The sequence below is a fragment of the Epinephelus moara genome, chromosome 11, assembly GCF_006386435.1.
Source record: "Epinephelus moara isolate mb chromosome 11, YSFRI_EMoa_1.0, whole genome shotgun sequence".
Taxonomy (NCBI): Eukaryota; Metazoa; Chordata; class Actinopteri; order Perciformes; family Serranidae; genus Epinephelus; species Epinephelus moara.
In genome coordinates this window covers 311,904-334,344 of record NC_065516.1, presented here as the reverse complement: position 1 = coordinate 334,344, position 22,441 = coordinate 311,904, and the positions used below count along the sequence as shown (strand labels likewise).

General features: G+C 39.4%; 1 protein-coding gene across 3 annotated transcripts in view; it reads left to right on the top strand.

Annotated features, from left to right (window-relative positions):
- sugct (succinyl-CoA:glutarate-CoA transferase) overlaps nucleotides 1-22,068 on the top strand; it is a 301,740-nt gene extending 279,672 nt beyond the window's left edge. For 2 of the 3 annotated variants that reach the window (XM_050056658.1, XM_050056657.1), the window contains exons 13-14: nucleotides 10,456-10,519; nucleotides 21,316-22,066. In XM_050056658.1, coding sequence (XP_049912615.1) covers nucleotides 10,456-10,519; nucleotides 21,316-21,479 — 228 coding nt within the window. In that variant the 3' untranslated portion in view covers nucleotides 21,480-22,066. Of the gene's footprint in view, nucleotides 1-10,455; nucleotides 10,520-21,315 lie in introns of all 3 variants that reach the window. The other variant, XM_050056660.1, reaches the window with a different exon arrangement.
- The last annotated feature ends 373 nt before the right edge of the window (nucleotides 22,069-22,441 follow it).

Sequence of the window (22,441 nt, the reverse complement as noted above, 5' to 3'; positions counted from 1 at the left end):
CCATCTAGAGAAACTATGTCATCAGATAAAGAGTCTCTGAGTTGTTTGGGGCCAAGAACAATAATTTCAGTTTTGTCTGAATTTAACATCAGGAAATTGGTGCTCATCCAGGTTTTTATGTCTTTAAGGCAGTTATTGAGTTTAGTTAATTGATTACTTTCTTCTGGCTTCATCGATAAATACAACTGTGTATCATCAGCATAACAATGGAAATTTATAGAGTGATTTCTAATGATGTTGCCTAAANTTGAGTTTAGTTAATTGATTACTTTCTTCTGGCTTCATCGATAAATACAACTGTGTATCATCAGCATAACAATGGAAATTTATAGAGTGATTTCTAATGATGTTGCCTAAAGGAAGCATATATAGAATAAATAGGATTGGTCCGAGCACAGAACCTTGCGGAACTCCAAAACAAACTTTAGCACGTAAGAATGATTGATTATGAACATCAACAAACTGAAAATGATCAGATAAATGAGATTTAAACCAGCTTAGTGCAGAACCTTTTAGGCCAATTAAGTGTTCCAGTCTCTGTAGCAGAATTTGATAGTCAATAGTGTCAAATGCCGCACTAAGATCTAATAAAACAAGTACAGAGACGAGTCCTTTGTCTGAAGCAATCAGAAGGTCATTTGTCAGTGCTATGATGCGCTCTAAATCCTGACTGAAATTCCTCAAATAAATTATTATCATGGAGAAAATCACACAGCTGGTCTGCGACTACTTTCTCAAGGATCTTTGACATAAAGGGAAGATTGGGGCGGCAGTAGCTCAGTCCATAGGGACTTGGCTTGGGAACCGGAGGGTCGCCTGTTCAAGTCCCCGTCCGGACCAAAATATGGAGTGTGGACTGGTAGCTGGAGAGGTGCCAGTTCACCTCCTGGGCACTGCCGAGGTGCCCCTGAGCAAGGCACTGAACCCCCCAACCACTCAGAGCGCGTCATGGGTAGCCCACTCTGACATCTCTCCACTTAGTGCATGTATAGGTCCTGCTTGTGCATGTGTGTGTTCGGACCTGTGTGTAATTGACAAACAGAGTGAAAAACAGGTAAGCTAATGTTTGCTAACTAACGCAGCAGGGTTGTAAAAAGATATATTTGCTGAATATATCTAATATCTAGTAAAGCTGAACTGTCATGTTATTATTATTATTATTGGTGGGAAATTATAACAGAGGAATATATTTGCCGTTTTAATATCAAGAACACTTTCATGTTTTTGTGTGTATACAGGACATTGTTGAATCAGGGAATCCGTGTGTCCACCATGACAAAGGATCCTAACTGACTAATTACGTTAGCATTAGTGACGAGTAGAGCTAAAAATGCTTTACACAGATTGTTACAGTGTGTTACAGGGCGCACAAGAGAGGATTCATGATTTATTATTATTATTTTTTAATTACTGTTCCACAAAAGACTCTTCACTTGACATCGCTGTCTCCAGTGTCTGTCGTTTACGAACCTGGCAACCTGTAGAACTGAAGTGGAGCGAGAGTGGGCGAGTGTGAGTGTGACACCTACTGAATGGGAAGTATGAATCCTATATCTATTACCTTTAACAGCTGTGGAGCTCAAAGTGTAGTTTGTCCTGATTGTGGCGCTAGAGAAAAACTCATTGTCATTAGAATCCACAATGTTCATTCTTTGGAGAGCAGGAAGGAGAGCAGGACATTTATGACTGAAATGTGTCTCCAAATGAACTAAAAGTTGAAACTCGAAACTAGCTCTGTGCGGGGTTTGCCACCCTGCGCCGCGCCGGGAAACTAGAGGCCAATATCTCAACAACACTGTAAGGGAATTGGACTTGAACTTAACAGTGAACTGTTTGGATTTTGGTGGTCAAAGGTCAATCAGTGTGATCTTGCATCTTTCTCATTCTCGTGAATACAATATCTCAAGAACACCTTTCAGGAAATTTCTCTAAATTTGACACAAAGATCCAGTTGGACTGAAGAATAAACTGATTACAATTTTTTGGTTGAAGGTCAAAGGTCAAGGTCAGTGTGACCTCACAAAATATATTTTTGGCCATAACTCAAGAATTCATGTGGTAATTATGAACGAACTTCACACAAATGTTTACTCGGACAAAAATATGAAGTGATAACATTTTATATCCAAAAGCTCAAAGGTCAGCTTCACTGTGACATCATAATGTTCTGCATAAAACGCTTTTCTGGCCATCTCAGGAACAAAGAAAGAGACAATTGGTCAGATACTGAATTAGTGACTCTAATCTTGAAACTGTGCTGATTGTATAGATCCTCTGAACTATCGGGGGGATATTGGGTGTGAAGCGTCCATGTTTTCACAGACATGCATGTAAACTGTAAGAGGAACTTGCCTGTTGTGCAGAGGCATGCAATTGCAGGGCGCTAATTCTACTTTTCAGTCTTATCTTTACATGGTAATGCAGTAAATCTTTACATCGGAGACAGTGGAAAAAAATGTTTTAATGGTCAAATTACTTGGTGATTGAAGATTATTAATCTTGTTTTGCTCAATGTTATAATTATTCCTACCTTTAAATCTTCATTCACATTCATGGAAGTAAACCAAACTTTACGTATTATATAATACACCACTTTACAGATTTTTGAAATATCAAAAAATGGCACCCATATTGTATCAAAATGTTTTACTGTAAACGGCTTCTGCCAATTTTTGCTCTATGCTCTATCACTCTATGATGACTTCAGTTGGTGATTCAGACCTCTGGGGCTTGAACATGATGTTAGTGTTTTGAACATGACCTCGGGAACTTGAGTATGAACTCAAGTCCCTGAGGTAAAGATGTTACGACTGAAACATCTGATCTTAGAACTGTTGTTTCCCCTGGGTCTCTGTCCCTTTACTTCTCTTCTCAATTACATTGTTTCACAAAGCGTAAAACATTTTCTACTTTTGTAGACAATATGTAAATCAGAAAGACTTGCAACGGTTGGAAGGTGGATTCTTCCTCTTTTGATGGAGCTAGCCTAACAGTTTGCACCTGCTTCCAGTCTTTGTGCTACGCTAGGTTAAACCCATCCTGGACCTCTCTCTTTGCAGCTCTCTTAAACTGTGATCCCTGTGTTGGTTTTTGGACAATGACAGAGCAATAAATAAATGTCAGATGAAGAGTCAATTAGTCAGTCAAAATACAATTAAGCAGCAACTATTTGGATAACAGATTAGTCAGTCAAGTAATTATTTGAAGCAAAAATGCCAAATCTTTTAATGGTTCTTGGTTCTCAAATGGGAGACTTAGCTGCTTTTCTTTATCATGTACGGTAGTAAATCGAATATTTTGGTGTTTGGGGCTGTTGGTCAGACAAAACAAGACACATAATGGACTTCAAACTCATTTGGCTGTTGTCCACTGAAAACATTGTCACATCAAATTTGTCATTCACCATTGTTAGTAGGGCTGTAGTCAACCAAAGAAAATCTTGGTCAACTAAAGTTGTACGTAATCTTCAACTAATCAATTAGTCGTGGGGGAAAAAAAAAAAATCTGCACATTATTTTTACTTCTGCGATGGTGTGTCTGTGTCACTCTGCAGTTACACCTCCAAAACAGTAGTCAGCGGTGGAGAACTCTGTTAAGTGCTGTAAAGTTTAGTTGATACAAAACACACATTAAATATGGCTTAATAGAGGCAATGTCTAACGCAAGTACACAAATCAGCTTCACTATAAATCACAGAGTTGACAGACAAACACTTGTCTTTATCTGGACACATTTCCCCTACCAATACAACATGCTAACATTATTAGCACAAGTCTATGGCATTTCACATTGTATAAATTAGCCTAACGTCTCGCGATCTTTTCCTCTTCTCATATAAAACCAGGGACAACAGCAACATGTAACAAAGGTAACGTCACACAATTTGGCTCCATTACAACTCACAACATTCACCAACAAAACAACCGTCACACTAAACACGTTTTCCAAACAAATACAACATGCTAACGTTATTAATGCCAGCCTATGGCATTTTACATTGTATACACTAGCCTAGCGACGAGAGGAGATTTCCTCTGTTCATATGAAGCCAGGATAAATCCCGAAGTATAAATCCCTGAAGGATACGTATATCACACACAAGACTTGAAAAATGCTATTTTAGTGGAGGCTTTACTGTCTTCACAATTTATTGTTTCTTATCTCTGAAATACAAGTAAATACAAGCTTTGTTTCCACTGAGGGAAATGGTGTCAGTATACAGGAACTCATAGGAGGTCTGCGCCACCGCGATGCTGAGTGTAGGGTGGGCGAGTTCAACTTTCTGTCAACCCATTTTCACAGGTAACTTAGCAGGTAACACAGGTTACTTAGCCTGACAAACATTGGCGGTTAGCTAGTCAGATCTATCAGATTTGATTTATGAATCTGTGCAGCTATTAACCCTTTGAACTCTGCAATAGAAATGGTCCGCCAGTGCCTTCATTGGTATTCTTGCTTTTTGTGATGTAATTTCTTGGAGTATCTTCAAATGCTTCATATCCCTAAAATCTGTACAACCTAAGCTAAAAGCTTATGTGAGTAAATAAATCATAATAATTGATAGAAGTATTGAGATTGTCATTAAAAAGATTACGTTTTTTAATCAGATATTACAAAAAGAAAACACAGAACCTTTTCATCCAAAATATTTCTGAACATAAAATCATGAACAAAAGATTTTTAACACGCTATAGGTTATTTAAACTTTGTACATTAAAGTACATATTGTACCTAACTATTTGATATTTTCTTATTTTTGTAAGCATAGTAAAGGTCTTGCGATGGAGTAATCATTCATTCCACTGGTGCCACAGCACATTTTGCATCACACTTAATGTAGTGCAATGACATCATTCCGTGTGTATGCCGTAATGACACTGAAGACAGGATGAGTAGCTTTCTGCTGCAAAAACGAATGAATGTTCTAGCTATTATAGATTTTATTTTAGATCAATATAGGATTATGCAAACAATGATCTTCCATTACCTGGAAATTTTGGTGTAATTATGGCAAAATACCACTTTTGCCCCGCACTTAGGGAAAGGTGACATAAGGTTATAACATGACAGGGAAGACAGAAGGCTTAGCTTTCTGCTGCAAAAAGCATAATTGCTTTATCTATTATTTATCTATTATCTATTATGTTGGTATTTTAGATCTATTCAGACAGAATAATGAAAACAATGATCTCCTGCGGTCATCCATGGGATGTCCATTTTCAAAGTTCCATCACTGTGTCCTGTCCAAAAAATGAAAACTTTTAATATAAAATGTGGTCAGTTTACATTTATATTTATTATATGTTTTCTTTTACAAAGCAAAAAAAAAAAAAACAACAACTCTATGCATTGAACAAATATTGCCGTCCAAATCCAGCACTCAAGTCCTCATGCCCATTCCGTATTTGTATGGCGCTGAGATTCTGATTTCGTGTACAACATAGAAAAAGTAGCAATCAGGTGGTTAGCTCAGTCAGTGAACAGTTAAGCCCGTTAGTTCCCATTAATAGTCACATCGAGAGGTTTTGGTTCCTCACAGTGGAACCATCTACACATAGGCCTACTTTACACTACATGGTTCAAGTGACCCAATTCCGATTTTTTCCTCTCAAGTGGCACAGATTGGATCTGTAACATGAACGTGTAAACAGGAAAAAAACCCGCATGATATCGGATATTGTCAGATCAGATTCAGGCCTCCTTCTTATGTGGAAATATATCGGATATGAATCAGATATCTGCCAATAGGTCTGCAATCTAAACAGACAGATCGGATATTTCCTGGCAATTCACGTCGTACGTCATGAATGACGACAGCGCATTTTGATGACGTGCTCATGAGTGAGGGAAAGGAAGGAAAGTCGAATAAATTGCACGTCAATCAAAAACTATGAACCAAAAAAAGCACAATCTATCCTGAGTGAGACAAACTGCTTGATCCCCATCTCCAGTGTACCAGCAGAGAACCTGCAGAACCAAATCAGCGAAAAAACACACCGGGCTACACAGCCTCTCTACCTGAGCAGCTAAAGCTGCAGTTCCCACCCTCGACACACAGACACACAGACGGTGCTTCTGCATGCCAGCCAAACGTGTGCGCAACTGTGAGAAATAAATATGTGAGGTGTACGCTGCTTTTCTATATTTTTTTTAAATTTTTCTTTCTTTCTTTCTGTCAGCGACATACACTCCTAACACAGGACGGGTTGTTTTTATTGACTGAGTTGGTTATTAAGCCATAATGATGCGCGGATCGACTCTGATAGCACCCAAATCAGCATGTACGTGTCAATCATCCAGCCGCACCCGTCTGCAGCTGCACGGACATTTCCACCGCTCTGTGTAGGCTAAGTTACCTTTTAAATTATGTGGAGCAGCACCAGCTTTCCAGGTGATTTATTCTTTAACGATTAACTTCAAATATTTAAAGTCAGTCCTTAAAATTGCTTTCCGTAATGTAAACATACATGCCCGCAGTAATGTCACTGTAGCAAATACCGTGGGATATTTACACAGTGGTCAAGAGTGCTGGACCGGAAGTGTTGCAAAAAAAAAAAACGAAGCTGGCTGCGTTCTGTTTTGCCTCCGTGTTTCCGTGAAAAATAAGGTGAATAGAACATGTGAATCCGTGTTTCCGTGAAAAATAAGGTGAATAGAACATGTGAACAGCAGTCAGGAAAAATCGGATATAGGCAACAAATCGGAATTGGGCATCAAAACATAGTAGTGTAAAGGCAGCCATAGAGACACTACAAAGTCATTAAAAATGTCCACATATGTGATTTTAGGCCATTTTCATGTGTCCTCCTCCCAGTCACTGATGGCTGATGGATGTGAACATGAAAAACCGATCACTGCAGTGTAGCCGCTGAACGTTCCCAAATTCTGTCATAGTTTACAATGCCAACTTGCTATGCTAGCGCGAAAATAGTTGCTTCACAACTGGGAGATAAAAAGTGAGCGGGGCAGTGTAAGGTGAATATCTGCAAGTACTAAAGTATTTCCGTATCATTTTGTTTTCCACTTTCCACAAACTGGAAAGGAGCTAAGAATTCGCTGCGGGAGAGATGGAACAGTCCTGATGAACAGAGCTTGCATTCTGCTGCAGCTGTTAGGTGTAAAGTACTGAACACCTATGAACTTACCTGCTCATTTTACAGTATGGTTCATAGAATATTTGTTTTTCAGAGATAGGTAATCATGATGTGTTACAGAAATGTTTCAGCTATGTGACTTTTACATTTAAGAAATTTAAATGTATTTATTTGGACAGTAGACCAATGAGGTCTTAAAATATCAAGAGATTTCATCATCAGTTTCCCAGAGTCCAGTGTGATGTCTTTGAATGCTTCTTGTTGTCTATCCAACAATCCAAATCTAAAGACATTCAGACACAGCTGAGGATTATGTAAGACACACAAGAAACAAAAAGCTAAAAGACTCATAGAGTTTGATCTGTGTCCTCTGACATCCCTCTGGTCCACACTTAGAGATGGACGGATGAGGAGGATGAAGAGGAGGATGAAGTCGTGCGTGCAGAACAAGAGAGAGAGAGGAAACCACTTAACTCGTCATCACCCCTGACTGCACAGAGAGAGCATGTGTCAAGTGTCTGACAGTCTGCATGTTTCCTTACATAACCGTGTGCTGTGTGTCAGATTTCCTGCCCATCCGTAGAGTCTTAAGAGGTATTACATTCAGTCATCAAAAATAATACCTTCAATTAAAATTTCTTAACTCAATCTTTTAAGGAAGATTGTTTTAGTCATTTTTTCTGACTTTGCGTTACAAAATCTCAAAACAATAATAATAAAAAAAATTACCAAATGTCTCTCTCGCATTAACATCACATTTACACCATGTAAACAAGATTTCACAGATGAACCATCACAAGTCAGTGCAAACAAGGCTTGATGTATTTAATGCAAAATGTTTTTTCAAACTTGGCACGATGGGAATCAAGTCAGTCAAATCCTACTTGCAGAGACACAAACACAATATCACCAACAAACCCAAACGACCAGTTCTGTCTTACCCTATTCTCCATTACGGGACAAAAAAAGTCATGTTTTTTTTTACAATAAACATTTGTCCCTAACCTGAATAACTGGTGCTGGTTCATGTGTTGTTTTTCTTCGATTCTGGTTCTTTTTAAAATTGGTGTTAAATTTTCAACATTTCAACATGAAACAACATTTCAGGTGGCATTAAAGTCTTAAAGGGGTACATCGCTGTTTTTCAACCAGCTTTGTATCAAAACAATGTGAGTAGTATGTGTAAATGAACTGTAGTAACCTTCCCTCCATCTAACAGGTGTCTAGATCTCCCTGCTCACCTTCCAGTGAAACTGCGCCGGGTGACGCAAATCATACAAACCAACGTTTGTCAGAGTTTGGCTGGCTCTCCTGGGCTATTGCTCGAACTACTACCATTATTACTTCAGTACTTTTGTACTGCCCACCACCCATGCCACCTCCACAGAAACATACAAACACACATAAAGAGTATGAAAGACAGACCTGCCTCTCTCTCTCTCAAACTTCGACTGAAATCCCATCAGATGGTAAAACAAGGTAGAGCTAATCAAATTCAAAACAAGACAAAGTTTCTACTCTGCATATTTCTTGGCTTAAATGTATTCAAAATCATACTTTATTGTCCTGTTCGGCTGTAATAGCGAGAGTGTGTGAACAGGAAGTGGGTGTCATACTGTTTCCTGCAAGGTGAAAACAGAGGCCAAAAAAATTTAGATCAAACAGTAAAACTGAGCAGCGCTGATCAAATATAAACCTAGATTTTGTTGTTGTGTTGACTGTTTCTCACTTAACGTTTTCAAAAACATAGTTTATCTTACTGTTTAACTGTAATAGGAGAATACAGAGATTGCAGATTAATAGGAGATCATTTGTTAGCAGCTGGCCGCCATTGTGTCAAATGGATGAGTTTGCATTATTTCACCCAGCAGCGGAAGAATTTGTTGGTCCAGTATGATGCAGTGCATTCTGGTAGTTGTAGGTTTTCTCCCTCTTGAGGAGGGGTCATCCCTATGTTTCCAGGGTTCTATGTTTACCGGGTTCTATGTTACCCACTTAACCCTGCAAAAAAGCCTCCATGTTCCCCGCTTACACAAAAAGGGTTCTATGTTTCCCGCTTGGTTGAGCGGGCAACATAGAACCCGGGAAACATAGAACCTTTTTTGTGTAAGCGGGAAACATAGAACCTTTTTTGCAGGGTTAAGTGGGGAACATAGAACCCGGGAAACATAGAACCCTGGAAACATAGATACGCTCCCCTTGAGGAAAAGTGAATGCCACAGTCCTTTTTCTCTGTTTTCTCTGGTTCTGTTGCACCAATATCAAAACTATTTGTGTCTTTCTACTGCAGAGACATCCTAGTTGTATGTGAGGATCCTCTTTATATCGGTAAAATACTACTTTTAAAAAATCTTAGATTTAACTTGCCTTGAGCTGTAAGAACCCTGCTGTGTGTTGGTCCTAAAACATTGACACTCAGAGGGAAACTTTATATTTCTACTGATGTTCTGTTCAGTAAAGGTGTATTCTGGATCCACTGAGTAAACAGTTGTTTGCTTCATCCAGTTTCTCTCCATCTTCCTCTCAACTCAGTGCAATTTTTTTACCCCAGTTAAATCATTTTCATCTCACACAGACATATCTTTGCCACAGCTTGCGCTGTCCAGATCGAGTTTGCATTGGTTTTAGAGCTCCGATTCTCTGCCCGAGCCCAATGGGGCCCGACCCACAGGTGCTCCAGCAGATTGGGATCTGGGTAATTTAGAGGCAGTTCAGCAGTTTTTGTGGTGTGGTGTGGTGCATTGTCCTGCTGGAGGGGGGGTCACTGCCATCAGGGACAGCTGTTGCCATTTACTTATTACTTTAATTAATGTTGTAGTAAGCTACTGTCATTACCGTCTGTCCTGCACCTCTCTCTGTCTCCGTCTCTCTTTCTGTCTCATTGTGTCATACGGATTACTGTCAACTTATCATGTTGATCTGTTCTGTACGACATCTATTGCACGTCTGTCCGTCCTGAAAGAGGGATCCCTCCTCAGTTGCTCTTCCTGAGGTTTCTACCATTTTTTTCACCCGTTAAAGGTTTTTTTTTTTTTTTGGGGAAGGACAGAGGGATGTCGTATGCTGTAAAGCCCTAAAGCCCAAATTGTGATTTGTGATGTTTGGCTTTATAAATAAAACTGATTGATTGATTTATTGATCAACATGAATGTCAGGACCCAATGTTTCTCAGCAGAACATTGTATTGTAACAAGTTACTCACCTCAGAGTCAAAATAAAGTGCAGTGTGTGTGTTCATGTTGATGAAGGAACATGTGTGGCTCACTGATGTGCTTTCTTTTTAGCAAACATGAAGGAAGAAGATACATCACCTGTGATTTCACCAGACTGATGATACTTCTTGTTGTTTGATTATTTGCAGGTTAAACACAATGGCCTCATACAGGAGATGAACCATCCGACAGCAGGACACATTGCTGTACCCGGTCAGCACAAACACACACATACACACACTGATGGTTTCTGCTGAATTCAAGTTTACTTATCTTTTTAAGTAAACTTGGCCTTTGCCAATATCACAATCACAATTTGTCCTCAGAGGCTTTTACAACATCCTTCTGTCCTTGACCCCTCAGAGCTGATAAGGAAAAACTCCCTCAAATAATAATGGCACCAGCAGTAGTAGCCATCAGTCACGACCACAGCAGCAGCACAACCATGACACTCAAGACACAACTGCAGTTAGTGACATGCAGTAATAGGACATAAATAGTTGAAGAGAGAGAGAGAGAAGGAGAGAAGGGGCTCAGTATATCATAGGAGGTCCCCCAGCAGACAAGGACTATATCAGTCTAACTACGGGCTGGTGCAAGGAAAGCCTGAGCCAGCCCTGAATATAAGCTTTATCAAAGTCTACTTTTAAATATAGTGAGATGATGTCTGCCTCTCAGAATGAAACTGGAAGATGATTCCACAGAATCATCCCCCCTTTTTTTGTATCTTTTTGAGACAGGGTATGTCCGATTTTTTCAATATTACACACGTGAAAGAACACAGTCCTTGAAGTTTGGTGATATGGGAGTTCAGGACAAATCTTGATCATACATTATTCCGTGGTGCCTTACAGTCGTGCTGGAGGCAGGGAATCTAGAGATACAGCTGTCCTCTTTCTAACTCTTAACTCTCAACCTTTGACACCAACTTGTTAAATTACATTTTTCAAGAAAGAATTGGTGTTTGTCTGGGTGCTGAGGCGCTGTTAGTGATGTCCTGCTGACATACACACACACACACACACACACACACACACACACACACACACACACACACACACACACATTCCAGTGGGACAGTACTGAATTTCCCTGCAGACACACAAACAAATATTTCTCATTAGAATTAGGCTACTAGATCGTGTTTAGCAGCTGAACGCACACACACACACACACACACACACACACACACACACACACACACACACACACACAGGTCTGTGGGGACTCTCCTGCTCACTTGGTTTGATGGATCTCAGTGTGTTTCCACCAAGAGGAAGCTGTTTGTCCACCACCGTTTATTTACAGTATAATCTGTCTTCTAACCCATGTGTATTTGTGTGTGTGTGAGAGACGCAGCAGGAAGACATCCATAATTAGCAGAGCCAGGTTGTGTGTGTTGTGTTTGGTGTGGATCCAGCCGACTCAGCGTCAAAGTATTAACACAGACGTTCTGATAACAGAATCCAGTTCAGGACCACAGTGTATGTCCAGACTCATGAATCTGTTGATCTGCAGAAGGTCAGATGATGTAGAAAGATAAAAATAGCAGTTAACATTAATACTGGGCATAAACAGTAACATGTCCTTGAGTTTGAGGGTTTATCAGTTTTTGGAAGCATAGGGCCCACTGTCCACCCTCCAGCCTCCACTGGCTAGCTAATGTTAGCCTTGGCTGCTCTGCAGTGCGCACCAGTGGGGGTTGAGTGGAAGCTAGCTAACAACACTGCTCATTTGCAATTAACGCTGGCAACGCTGGCAACGCTGTCTCGGTAGTGGGATGATGTTGCGTTGAAAACATAATGGTCACCCTCCAGTCTCCTCCCAGATCACCCTGTTGAGTAAGCAACTTGATTTTGTGCCCCAAACTCCCTTTAACATTGTTAACTATGCTAGCACCACTAGCTGTACTTACACTGCTAACAGAGCTAACAGTGAAGTTATCAATGCTAAAGGGGGTTGCCAGCTCAAAACTGAGCTGCTTAATCACTGGGGTGACCTGCGGGGAGACCCAAGGGAGGCCACCATGTTTCCACAGCAAAACTGTTGGGCTGGGGCAGCGCTGCTAGCTAGCTCCTACCTAACCCGATTGCAACCGGATCTCACAGAAATACGTGAAATGACCACGACCTCTTAACACCGCATTCCGTGGTGGCAGCACGTAATGGGTTAAAATTACGTGCCTGTACAACGGAAACAATGTCAATGTAAAGTCAATTAGGATCCTTTGTCGTGGTAGACACATGGATTCCTGATTCAGTAACGTAACACTGGAGGCTGACATTTTTTCGGGAGTCCCATGGGTCACGTGATTCCCGTGGGATTCCCACGGGATAGGAATCAGTTTCACTATTCGTCACGTGATTGGGACGGGATGGGAAAAAAAGTCAACGGCAGTGGGCGGGACTGGGAATCATAATTAGGCCTTTCGCGATGTGCGATAAGTCGGTTAATTGCACAGTAAATTAAAAGGGATTAATTGCCATATTCATGCGTGTTTGTTTTGCTCGTCTCTGTCCACCAAAGAGACTGGACGACAAGAGCGTTCACTGCCGTGCTTCGTCTGGCAGCCAGGTGAGTTGGTTCATTAGCGTAATAAACGGAGGGAAAGCTCTTGTCATCGAGTGTCTTTGTCTCTGTGGGGGAGGCGGGGCTATGGGCTACACCCACACACACACACACACACACAGTGCGATCTTCGTGAGGGGGAATCGAGGCGGAGAAAAAAAAAACAGTTGAGTGTAAGAGAAAGACATGGAACTTGTTCCTAAACCAAATGCCATGGCCCCTATGTGGGAGTATTTTGGATTTAAACCAAATGACAGAGGGGAGCCCAGTAATTTGGACGAGCTGGTGTGCCGGGTTTGTTCTAAAACCATCTCAACAAAAAGAGCAAATACAACCAACTTAACTGCACACCTGAGAGCGAGAGACTGAGAGTCTATTTTTTGTATTTATTTTGATATTTTTATGTGTTATTTTGGATATTTAAATTTTCTTTTTCTGCATTCCGAAATATTCTTGTTAAATAAATGTTTATTTCTCTTTAAAAGGGTGTACTTGCATCAATATTCCTTTATTATCATTATATAAGTTTAAAAAATGGTCTAAAAACAGCAAAATTACAACAATAATAAAAATGGTCTTAAAAGCACAATATTACGCAATATTATCACTTATCACAATAATTTCTGACGCAATTAATCGCCCAGCAAAATTTGTTATCGTGACAGGCCTAAGTTTTTATAAAGTAGTTGAAACTAACTCCACCTCCAGCAGCTACAACAGTAACATGCTGCTCTAACACTGATGCTTCAGTATTAATAATCTAATAATGTCATATCAGTCAGAGGAACCAAACACTACTTTTACTGCAATACTTTAACTACATTTTTCTCTCTCAGAACTGGTTCTTATGACATGTTGCCTGACCACATCAGAGATCAAATGTGTTTATCATTCTGAACAGCTTTAAGGTGGAGTTAATGTAAAAATAATTAGGCAATAAACATCAAAACACAACATTAAATGTCATATTTGGGTTTATATTCAACTAAGGTAGGCATTATGTGATCCATGTACTGCATTTTTTTTTTTTTTTTTTTACTGTAACTGAAACACAACACGAAAGCGGGATGGGACAGGAGTCAATCTTGTGGGATTGGGACAGGATTTTTTTTTTTCATTTTCATGGGATTGGGATGTGATGGGATTATTTTTGTGGGAGTGGGATGGGACAGGACTGAAAATCCACTCCCGTGTCACCCTCTAATACACACAAAAACACGAAAGTGTTCTTGATATTAAAACGGCAAATATGTTCCTCTGTTATGATTTCCCACCAATAATAATAATAACGTTAATAATAATAATAATAACAACATGATATTTCGGCTGTACTAGATGTTTGATATATTCAGTAGATTTATTTTTTTACGACACTATTTGACAACTCTACAACCGGAAGATCCCCCGTCCCAAAAACGCTGTTTCTAGATTACTTGCTAAAAATTAACCAACATCTTTACTTTTTCTTAACACAGTTCATCTAGGTGCAGTGTCATTACTAGTTCGGCTTTACTAGATATTTGATATATTCAGTAGATGTATCTTTTTACGACTCTATTTTACAACAAGCCGCAAAAAACTACCATCCCTAAAATGCCGTTTCTAGAGTACTAACTAAAATATCTGAAATTAGCCGACATTTTAACTTAGGGTTGTAAACTATCTGTTTACAACCCTATTTTACAACTCTATTTTACAAGCCACAAAAACTGTTACTGAAAAAATGCCATTTCTAGAGTAATAGGTAAAATAACGAAAATTAGCCAACATCCTTGCTTTTTCTTAACATAGTTCATCTAGGTGTAGTGTATTTACTAGTTCAGCTTTACTAGATATTAGATATATTGGGTAGATATATCTTTTTACAACCCTGTTTAGAACCCTACTTTGCAAATCAGAAGAACTACAACTATGTTGCTGATATGAATCAAGCTGCATGGCGCAGTCCTAGGGAATTGTAGTTTTTTAAAAATTTAAGCGTTTTTCCTAGATTTTGAAGTTGTAAATACTGAATTGAGAGTACACTGTGGACTTTAACGGGATGGTAAACACACTTGTGTAATCAGATTTTAAATATCTAATTTCTAAATGGGTGAAAATTAATTTTATCCATATTTTACCCATATCTGACAGCACCCTCAGTTGTTGACTACACTCACATGATAGATGAGGTCAAGAGCTCTCTATAACAGTTGGTCCTATGTCTATACCCCCTTTAGTTGCTGAGTTATAAGCCTTCAAACATGCACTGAGGTCAAGGTTGAAAGGTCAATGGCTCAAAGCAGGAGCCATGTAGAGTCTTCATACTGACATATGTTACTCTCCAGGTTGAGACCTTTCCAATGATGTATTTGGTTTAGCTCTATGACAAAGTTTTTATGTTTTTTATTTTTTGGACAAAAGCCATGCCAGGTCTAGTTTCAGAGAGCACTTTGAAGGCCCAGTGTATAAAATGATTTTTGTTTGTTTCTTTGCTTGTTTTTTTCTTTTTTTACTGTAAATATTTACTAATATGAGTCATCCTCAGAGAATACAATACTACTAAAAAGTAAACCAATAATAACAATAATGAAATAAACAAAAATAATATTAAAATTATATTGAAATTTTAAAATCTATTTACAGAGTGGAATGGTAGCCTAATAAATTACTTAGATACTATTTATTATTGTTTAGACGCTTAGATACTATTTAGCCTATTATTGTATTTTTTATCTGCTATAGACTATATGTTTTAATTTATTTAATAATGAATTTATTTTATGTTAGACCTACATCTTAATATTTTATATAATTTATCATAGTTTAGTTCTTAACTCCAGTGTTTCCTCAGTGGAAGCCGTCTGCACCGGGGGCGGCTGCTGGTACTGTGGCGCTAGCTTGGAGTCCGCTCTCCCCTGGTGGAGTGGAGGGTGGCCAGGTTGCCGGGGGCGGCGGACACCTCCTGATGCAGACGGGCCCATGTGATGGTGTTTCCTCTCTGGTTCTTCCGTGCTCAGCTGTATTTTTCTGTTCTTGTTTATTTCTTTATTTTTTCTTTTATTTTTATTCTTTTTTGAGGGTGAGGGAGGTGAGGGGGTCTTTGGGGGATCTGTTGGGGACGGGGAGGCTCTGCTTTTTACATGTAAGCACTTTGTGCTACATTTTATTGTATGAAAAGTGCTCTAGGCTATAAATAAAGATTGATTGATTGACTGATTGATTGATTGATCGATTGATAATAGTCTGGAAATCCTGTCTTCATCCTATTTATATTGCCATGATACAGGATTTGATGCACACACATACACACACACACACACACACACACACAATATCTTTTCTTGACAGAGATAGTGGCGTTTGGATTCGGTTACGGCAGATGGATGGCAATTTGAAATGGAATGAAGCCCACAGACGGCAGACGATATAAAACAGTAGCCGAACACGCCACATCCGCCCACAGCACAATGCTCTTAAAGCCCTACGCTATCAAAAGCTGGCAAAATACATTTATTTTATTTTATGGCCTTGACACTGACCTATCAAATTGTTGAGTTATCAAGGACACTTCTGTGTATTTGTGTGTATACAGAAATGTTAAAGATGTCATTGAGGAAAACAAGGTTGACGTGACGTTGTTGAATCAGGGAATCCGTGTGTCCACCACGACAATGAATCCTAATTGACTTTACATTGGCATTGTTTCCGTGGTACCGGCACATAATTTTAACCCATTATGTGCTGCCACCACGGAATGCGGTGTTAAGAGGTCGTGGTCATTTCACGTATTTCTGTGAGATCAGGTTGCCCGGTTGGGTTAGGAGGGATGCAGTAAGCTCTATGCTTCTGCATGTTAACCCTATGGGCCCGAACGACGCATAGTGCGTCCAGATTCACACCTGTTCTTCTCTATCGATTTTCTCCGCGACCGTGAGCGGAGCTGTAGCTTTCCAACAAGACCAAGCACTTGTCGGTATACCAATGTTTTCACAGCGAAAAAAAATTATAAAGTTACACTAAAATTATGTATAACAGAGCTTTCATACAGCTTTGCACACTCATTACTCTTAGATGGATTACTAGCGAATGCAGGCTCGCACAGAAATGCCACGCATATCTCATGAAAGTGCAGGAGCAGAGCTTTCCAGTGATACCACACACATCACTGTGCTGTCATCCCATCACGCTATAAATCCAGATCAATTGTCTACAAAATAAAAACCTGATGAATTTCTNTTTTTTTTTTTACTGCAAACAAAGTGGCAAATATTATCTTGGAGGACATCATTGCACTTGGTTGACTATTTTTCTATTATCTTAGATGTAAATATTGCATGTTTCTTTCAGATAAAATGCATTTTTGACTTGTGAATGAGTCAATGGAATTTCTTGCAATAATGAAAAAATACTGGCAATCATGTCTGCCTGGCACAAACCACATGTTTTGGACAACTGTGAAGTGACAGAATGTCCCACCATCATGGTTCTTATATTGCCAGATTCCAGAGAGTCTCCCCTCTTCATATATGCAGAATATGTCAGTTTCCAACTTGCTATGCTGAGATACATGTAAAAATGTAAGAATTTAGTCACACGGATTTGTTTTTTTCATTGATATAAAAATTAATATAAAATACAGGCACATAGAAGGTCATGGAATAATGGCAAATCTGGATTGCGCAAATTGTCCTGAAAAAAACCCAAGATATAGCATGTGTATGTAGCCTTTATAATGACTGTGATATGATCTTAAAAGTAAAGGCAGTAAAAATACCTCAAAAAAGGCCTAGGGCCCATAGCCAACTGTCTGTCTCCCACCAGTCTTGGGTGGTGCGCATTGCAGTAAACTGAAGAATAGAAAAATTAACTTATAGACCGACATGTGTAACTAGTCAACCATATTCTCGGCTGTTAAGTGATTAACGGTTAACCGATGACATCAGTACTCTGAAATGTCACTGTTAAGAATGTGTTTGTCCATCTATTCAGCACCTTAACAATATGCTTTTCTTTGCTCTCTTCTTTCCTGTTCCCTCCATCTCTGTTTAGTAAACAACACCACACACAAATGTTAGTTTGTGTGTGTGTGTGTGTGTGTGTGTGTGTGTGTGTGTGTGCCTGTGTGGCTTGGAGGTTAATTGAGCGTGAAAACGTGCAGCTCAGAACATTCATTGGCTGGCCTGTTTGTGACATTCCTCTGTGTGTGTGTGTGTGTGTGTGTGTCTGTGTATGTGTGTGTGTGTTGTTTTTCTTTGAAAAGAAAAAATTCTGAACAAACAGTAAAATAGTGTGTTTCCATTAATACAGGCTGATGTTATGATTTAATACAGTAAAAAGGAGCTACAAGTAAACAGGAAGCCTTAGCAGTGGATACAGTACAGTATGTGATGAGGTCACAGCATAGGGACAAACCTTGAAATAATATCTTATTATTGTAATATAACCTTACATCAACTTATTTTATTTTTCTACAAATAAACATAAAACATAAAAAATAATGGAATTAATGGAGCCTATCCCAGCTGACATTGGGCGAGTGGCGGGGTACACCCTGGACAGGTCGCCAGACTATCACAGGGCTGACACATAGAGACAAACAACCATTCACACTCCCATTCACACCTATGGGCAATTTTTAGAGTCACCAATTGCCCTTTCCCCAATCTGCATGTCTTTGGACTGTGGAAGGAAGCCAGAGTACCCGGAGAAAACCCACGCTGACACAGGGAGAACATGCAAACTCTGCACAGAAGGGCTCCCACACCCAGGATCGAACCAGGAATGCTCTTGCTGTGAGGCGACAGTGCTAACCACCACACCACCGTGCAGTTTTAATCAATTGTAATAATGTCACTGTATTTGTAACCAAGTGGTAAATAAAAAGGAAATATATAACATATAAATAAATAAATATAATACAAGATTTATATCATTTAAATGTTCCAACCTCCATTCTTTGGTATATTAAAAAATCCTGATAAAAATAGTGACAGCATTGGACTGTCAGAGAATAATGGGATATGGTGTTTGTTAAAGGTCGTAAAACCGTACATATGGAATAAACAAAATTAATAGACTATCAATCAATATATTTTGAATGAGTTTTTGTCGCTGCTGGAACACGAACTGAATAACGAAAAAAAAGATAGATGAATAGATTAATTACATAATCTTATTTCTTAATATTTTGTCCTGACACCCCAACCAACACACACACACACACACACACACTGATCTTGACACTTGTTGAGTGTCATTGAAGGGGAAAACGGTTGCTAATGGGGTGAAAATAGAAGCACTGTTCAAAAACACAGTCATGCGTGAAACCATGATGCAGGCCAACACACACACACACACGCTCATGTGATCATGCACGTGTGGGCTGACACACACACACACACACACACACACACACACACACACACACACACACACACAAATTGACTGTGAGAGTTCAGCTCATTAGTGCCGGAAAACAAAAAAACAACAACAGAGGATTGTTGTTAGTTTCCCAAAATAAACTGTTTGTTCCCTCAGCCAGCTGATTCCTTCCTACCTTCCTTCCTTTCTCTGTTCCATCAGTGTTTACTTCCCTTCCTTGCTTCTCTTCTTTCTTCCATCCCTATTTTCCTCCCTGTCTTTCTTCCTATCCCCCATCCTTCTTTCCTTCCTCACTTTTGTCTTTTCTTCCTTTCTTTTGTCCTTTCATCTTTTCTCTCTTCAATCCTTCTTTCCTTCCCCTCATTCCTTCCTTCTCTCTTGAGGATCCTTCTTTTCCCCTCTTCCTTCTCTCCATCGTTCTTTCCTTTCTTTCTTTATTTCTTCCTATCTCTTCCATCCTTCTTTTTTCTCTTCATTCCCTCCTTGCTTTCAATTTCAATTCAATTCAGTTTTATTTATAAAGCCCAATATCTCAAATCACAATTCGCCTCAGAAGGCTTTACAGCATACGACATCCCTCTGTCCTTTGGACCCTCCTTCCCCCTTCCTTTCCCTCTTCCATCCTTATTTTCCTCCTTTTCTTCCTTTCTGTCTTCCTTCCCTCCATCCCTCTTTCTTTGTTCTTTTCTTCTTTTTTCCCCTTTCTCTCTTCCATCCTTCTTTCATTCCCCTCATTTCTTCCTTGCTTTCCTTCTTCCCTCTATTCTGTCCTTTCTCCTTTTTTCATCCTTATTTCTTTCTTTCCTTCTGTATTTCCTTTTCAGTCTTTTCTTTCATCTTTCTTCCTTTCTCGCTTCCTTCTTTCCCCCCCTTTACTCTCTTCCTTCCCTCCATCCTTCTTTACCTTAGTTCCTTCCCTACATTCTTTAATTTCCTTCCTTGCTTCCTCCCTTCTTTGTTTTCTTTCTTCTTTCCATCCATCTTGCCTTTGCTTCCTCCCTTCCTTGCTCTCTTTCTTTGCTCCATTCTTATTCCTTCCCTTCCTTCAGTCCTTCCTTTCTTTCTGTCCTTGTGTCCTTCCCACCTTCCTTCTTTCCTTTCTTCTCTCTATCCTTCCTTCCTTCCTTCTTTCCTTCCTTCCTTCCTTCCTTCCTTCCTTCCTTCCCTCTTTCTTTCCTTATCACCTTCATTTCATCTTACTTGCTTTCTTACTTTCTTCTTCCACCCTTTCCTTCCCTTCCTTCCTTCTTTCCTTACTTTCTTTCTTCCTACCATCATTCTATTTTTCCCCTTCTTCCCTTCCTTCTTTTTTCTCTTTTTCCTTCCTTTCTTCCCATACTTCTTTCCTTCCTTTCCTAATGTTCCCTCCCTTCCATCTTTTTTCCTTCCTTTCCTTTCCACCTTCCTTAGTTTTCCTCACAATGCACACGTCATGTTTTCTGTCACATGTTGAATTTGTGAGTAAAAACTGTGAAAGTGAGAAAGTCTGGTGAATGTAAATGAAAGGTGAGCCGTCTTCTCTTGCTCTTTTTCTTTGTTTTTATTTCTTTGTCATCTTTAAAATGCACTTTAAGTAAAATATCCACAAACATTAATACACAAACTAAATACAGAAAAGATCATAAAATGAACATTTTGTATGTAAATAAGCAAACAAACAAATAAATAATGAGACAACGGGGGCAGTGGCTCAGGGTTCCCTAAGGGGCCTTAAGATGAATCTTAGTGGACACAAAGTTGTGACAGAAATGTTTCTGTACACTGTTCTGTACTTCAGTGCAGGACTCATAAGGCAGTATTTTTACACTGTGGCAGTGCTACTGAATAAAAGGACTCTTTCCACCATTGATTTTGTTTTGTTTTCTTACTGTGTTTGATTATTTATTGATCATCAGGTTCATCATCAGTGTTTATTGTGTCATAACATTTCTCATGGAGCTGTTTTCTTTTCCAACCTGGCTATGATGTAAATTATGTTTATTTGAATTAGACAGACCCCCCTGCAGGCTGCAGTGTTCATTACAGACACAACACGTCAGACAGCTGGTTAACCCTTTGTGTGTTTGTTTGTGTGCCAGGTCCAGCGGTGCATTACAGCAGCTTCACCCCCGATAAGCCGACACCCCCTCCTCTGATTGGCCAGCACACCATGCAGGTGCTGCGACACACTTTGTCCTACAGTGATGATGTCATCAAAGCACTGCTGGAGTCAGGGGCAGTGGCTCAGAATGAAGTGTCCTGATTGGCTGAGAGAGAGAGAGAGAGTGGGGAGAAACACTAACAATCAATCCATGAAGCTGCCTGATGTCATGATCACAGAATTATTCTGCACAACAAGTTTAATTCATGAAAGTGGATATGAGCTCTTATTAAAAATCATGATCAACATACTGAGAAACACTAAACAGTTGAAATAAAGGAGCTGCTGAATAATGAAGAGCAAATACGACTCTGTAGGTTTTATAAATAATCCCACAAAATCCCACTTTATAAACATGATTATTATTTCTTCAAGTATTATTAGTATCACACAGATGGAAATCTTCTGAGTTCCTTTTTGAAGCTTTTCATTTTCTTGTAAAAGAAGTAACAAACACAGGGAGCATTTTTTAGAGTTAGTGAACAAACAGGATGAACTTGTTATTACATCAGTTTTAAAATGACAGAACAAAATATTTCACTGTATTTCACTGAACACCTTGTTTCAATCTTTTGACTCTTGAACTGTTTTAAAGCACTCAGGGTCTTTTTTACTTCACTACAAATTGTGACAATTGTTTTTTGCACTCTGGAAATAAACTGCTGCTTTGAATTCAAACTGCAGAAATGTTTTCATCATGTGAGTAACAATAACAGATGGTTTGAGCTGAGCGGACATCTTCCAGTCAGACTGACAGCAAACTTCACACAGAATTGATAAAAGTCACACAATGCATTCAAGGACACCCAAATATATTTTATTGGGGAAACTGATCGTAGTCTCCTTTTCACGTATGTCCTTGAATGCACCAACAGGGAGTTAACTCACAGCTGTATTACTAGCCCAGTCGCCAGTCTACGTTTCTGCAAACCACAAGTATTTTTCATTTGTTCCTAACGTATCACATCACCTTTTTTCAAGTGACGTAGTATATGAGCTGACTTTGTCATCAGGAAGTGGAAGGGATGGTGGATGGTGTGACACCTAGGAAAGATGCCTGCTGA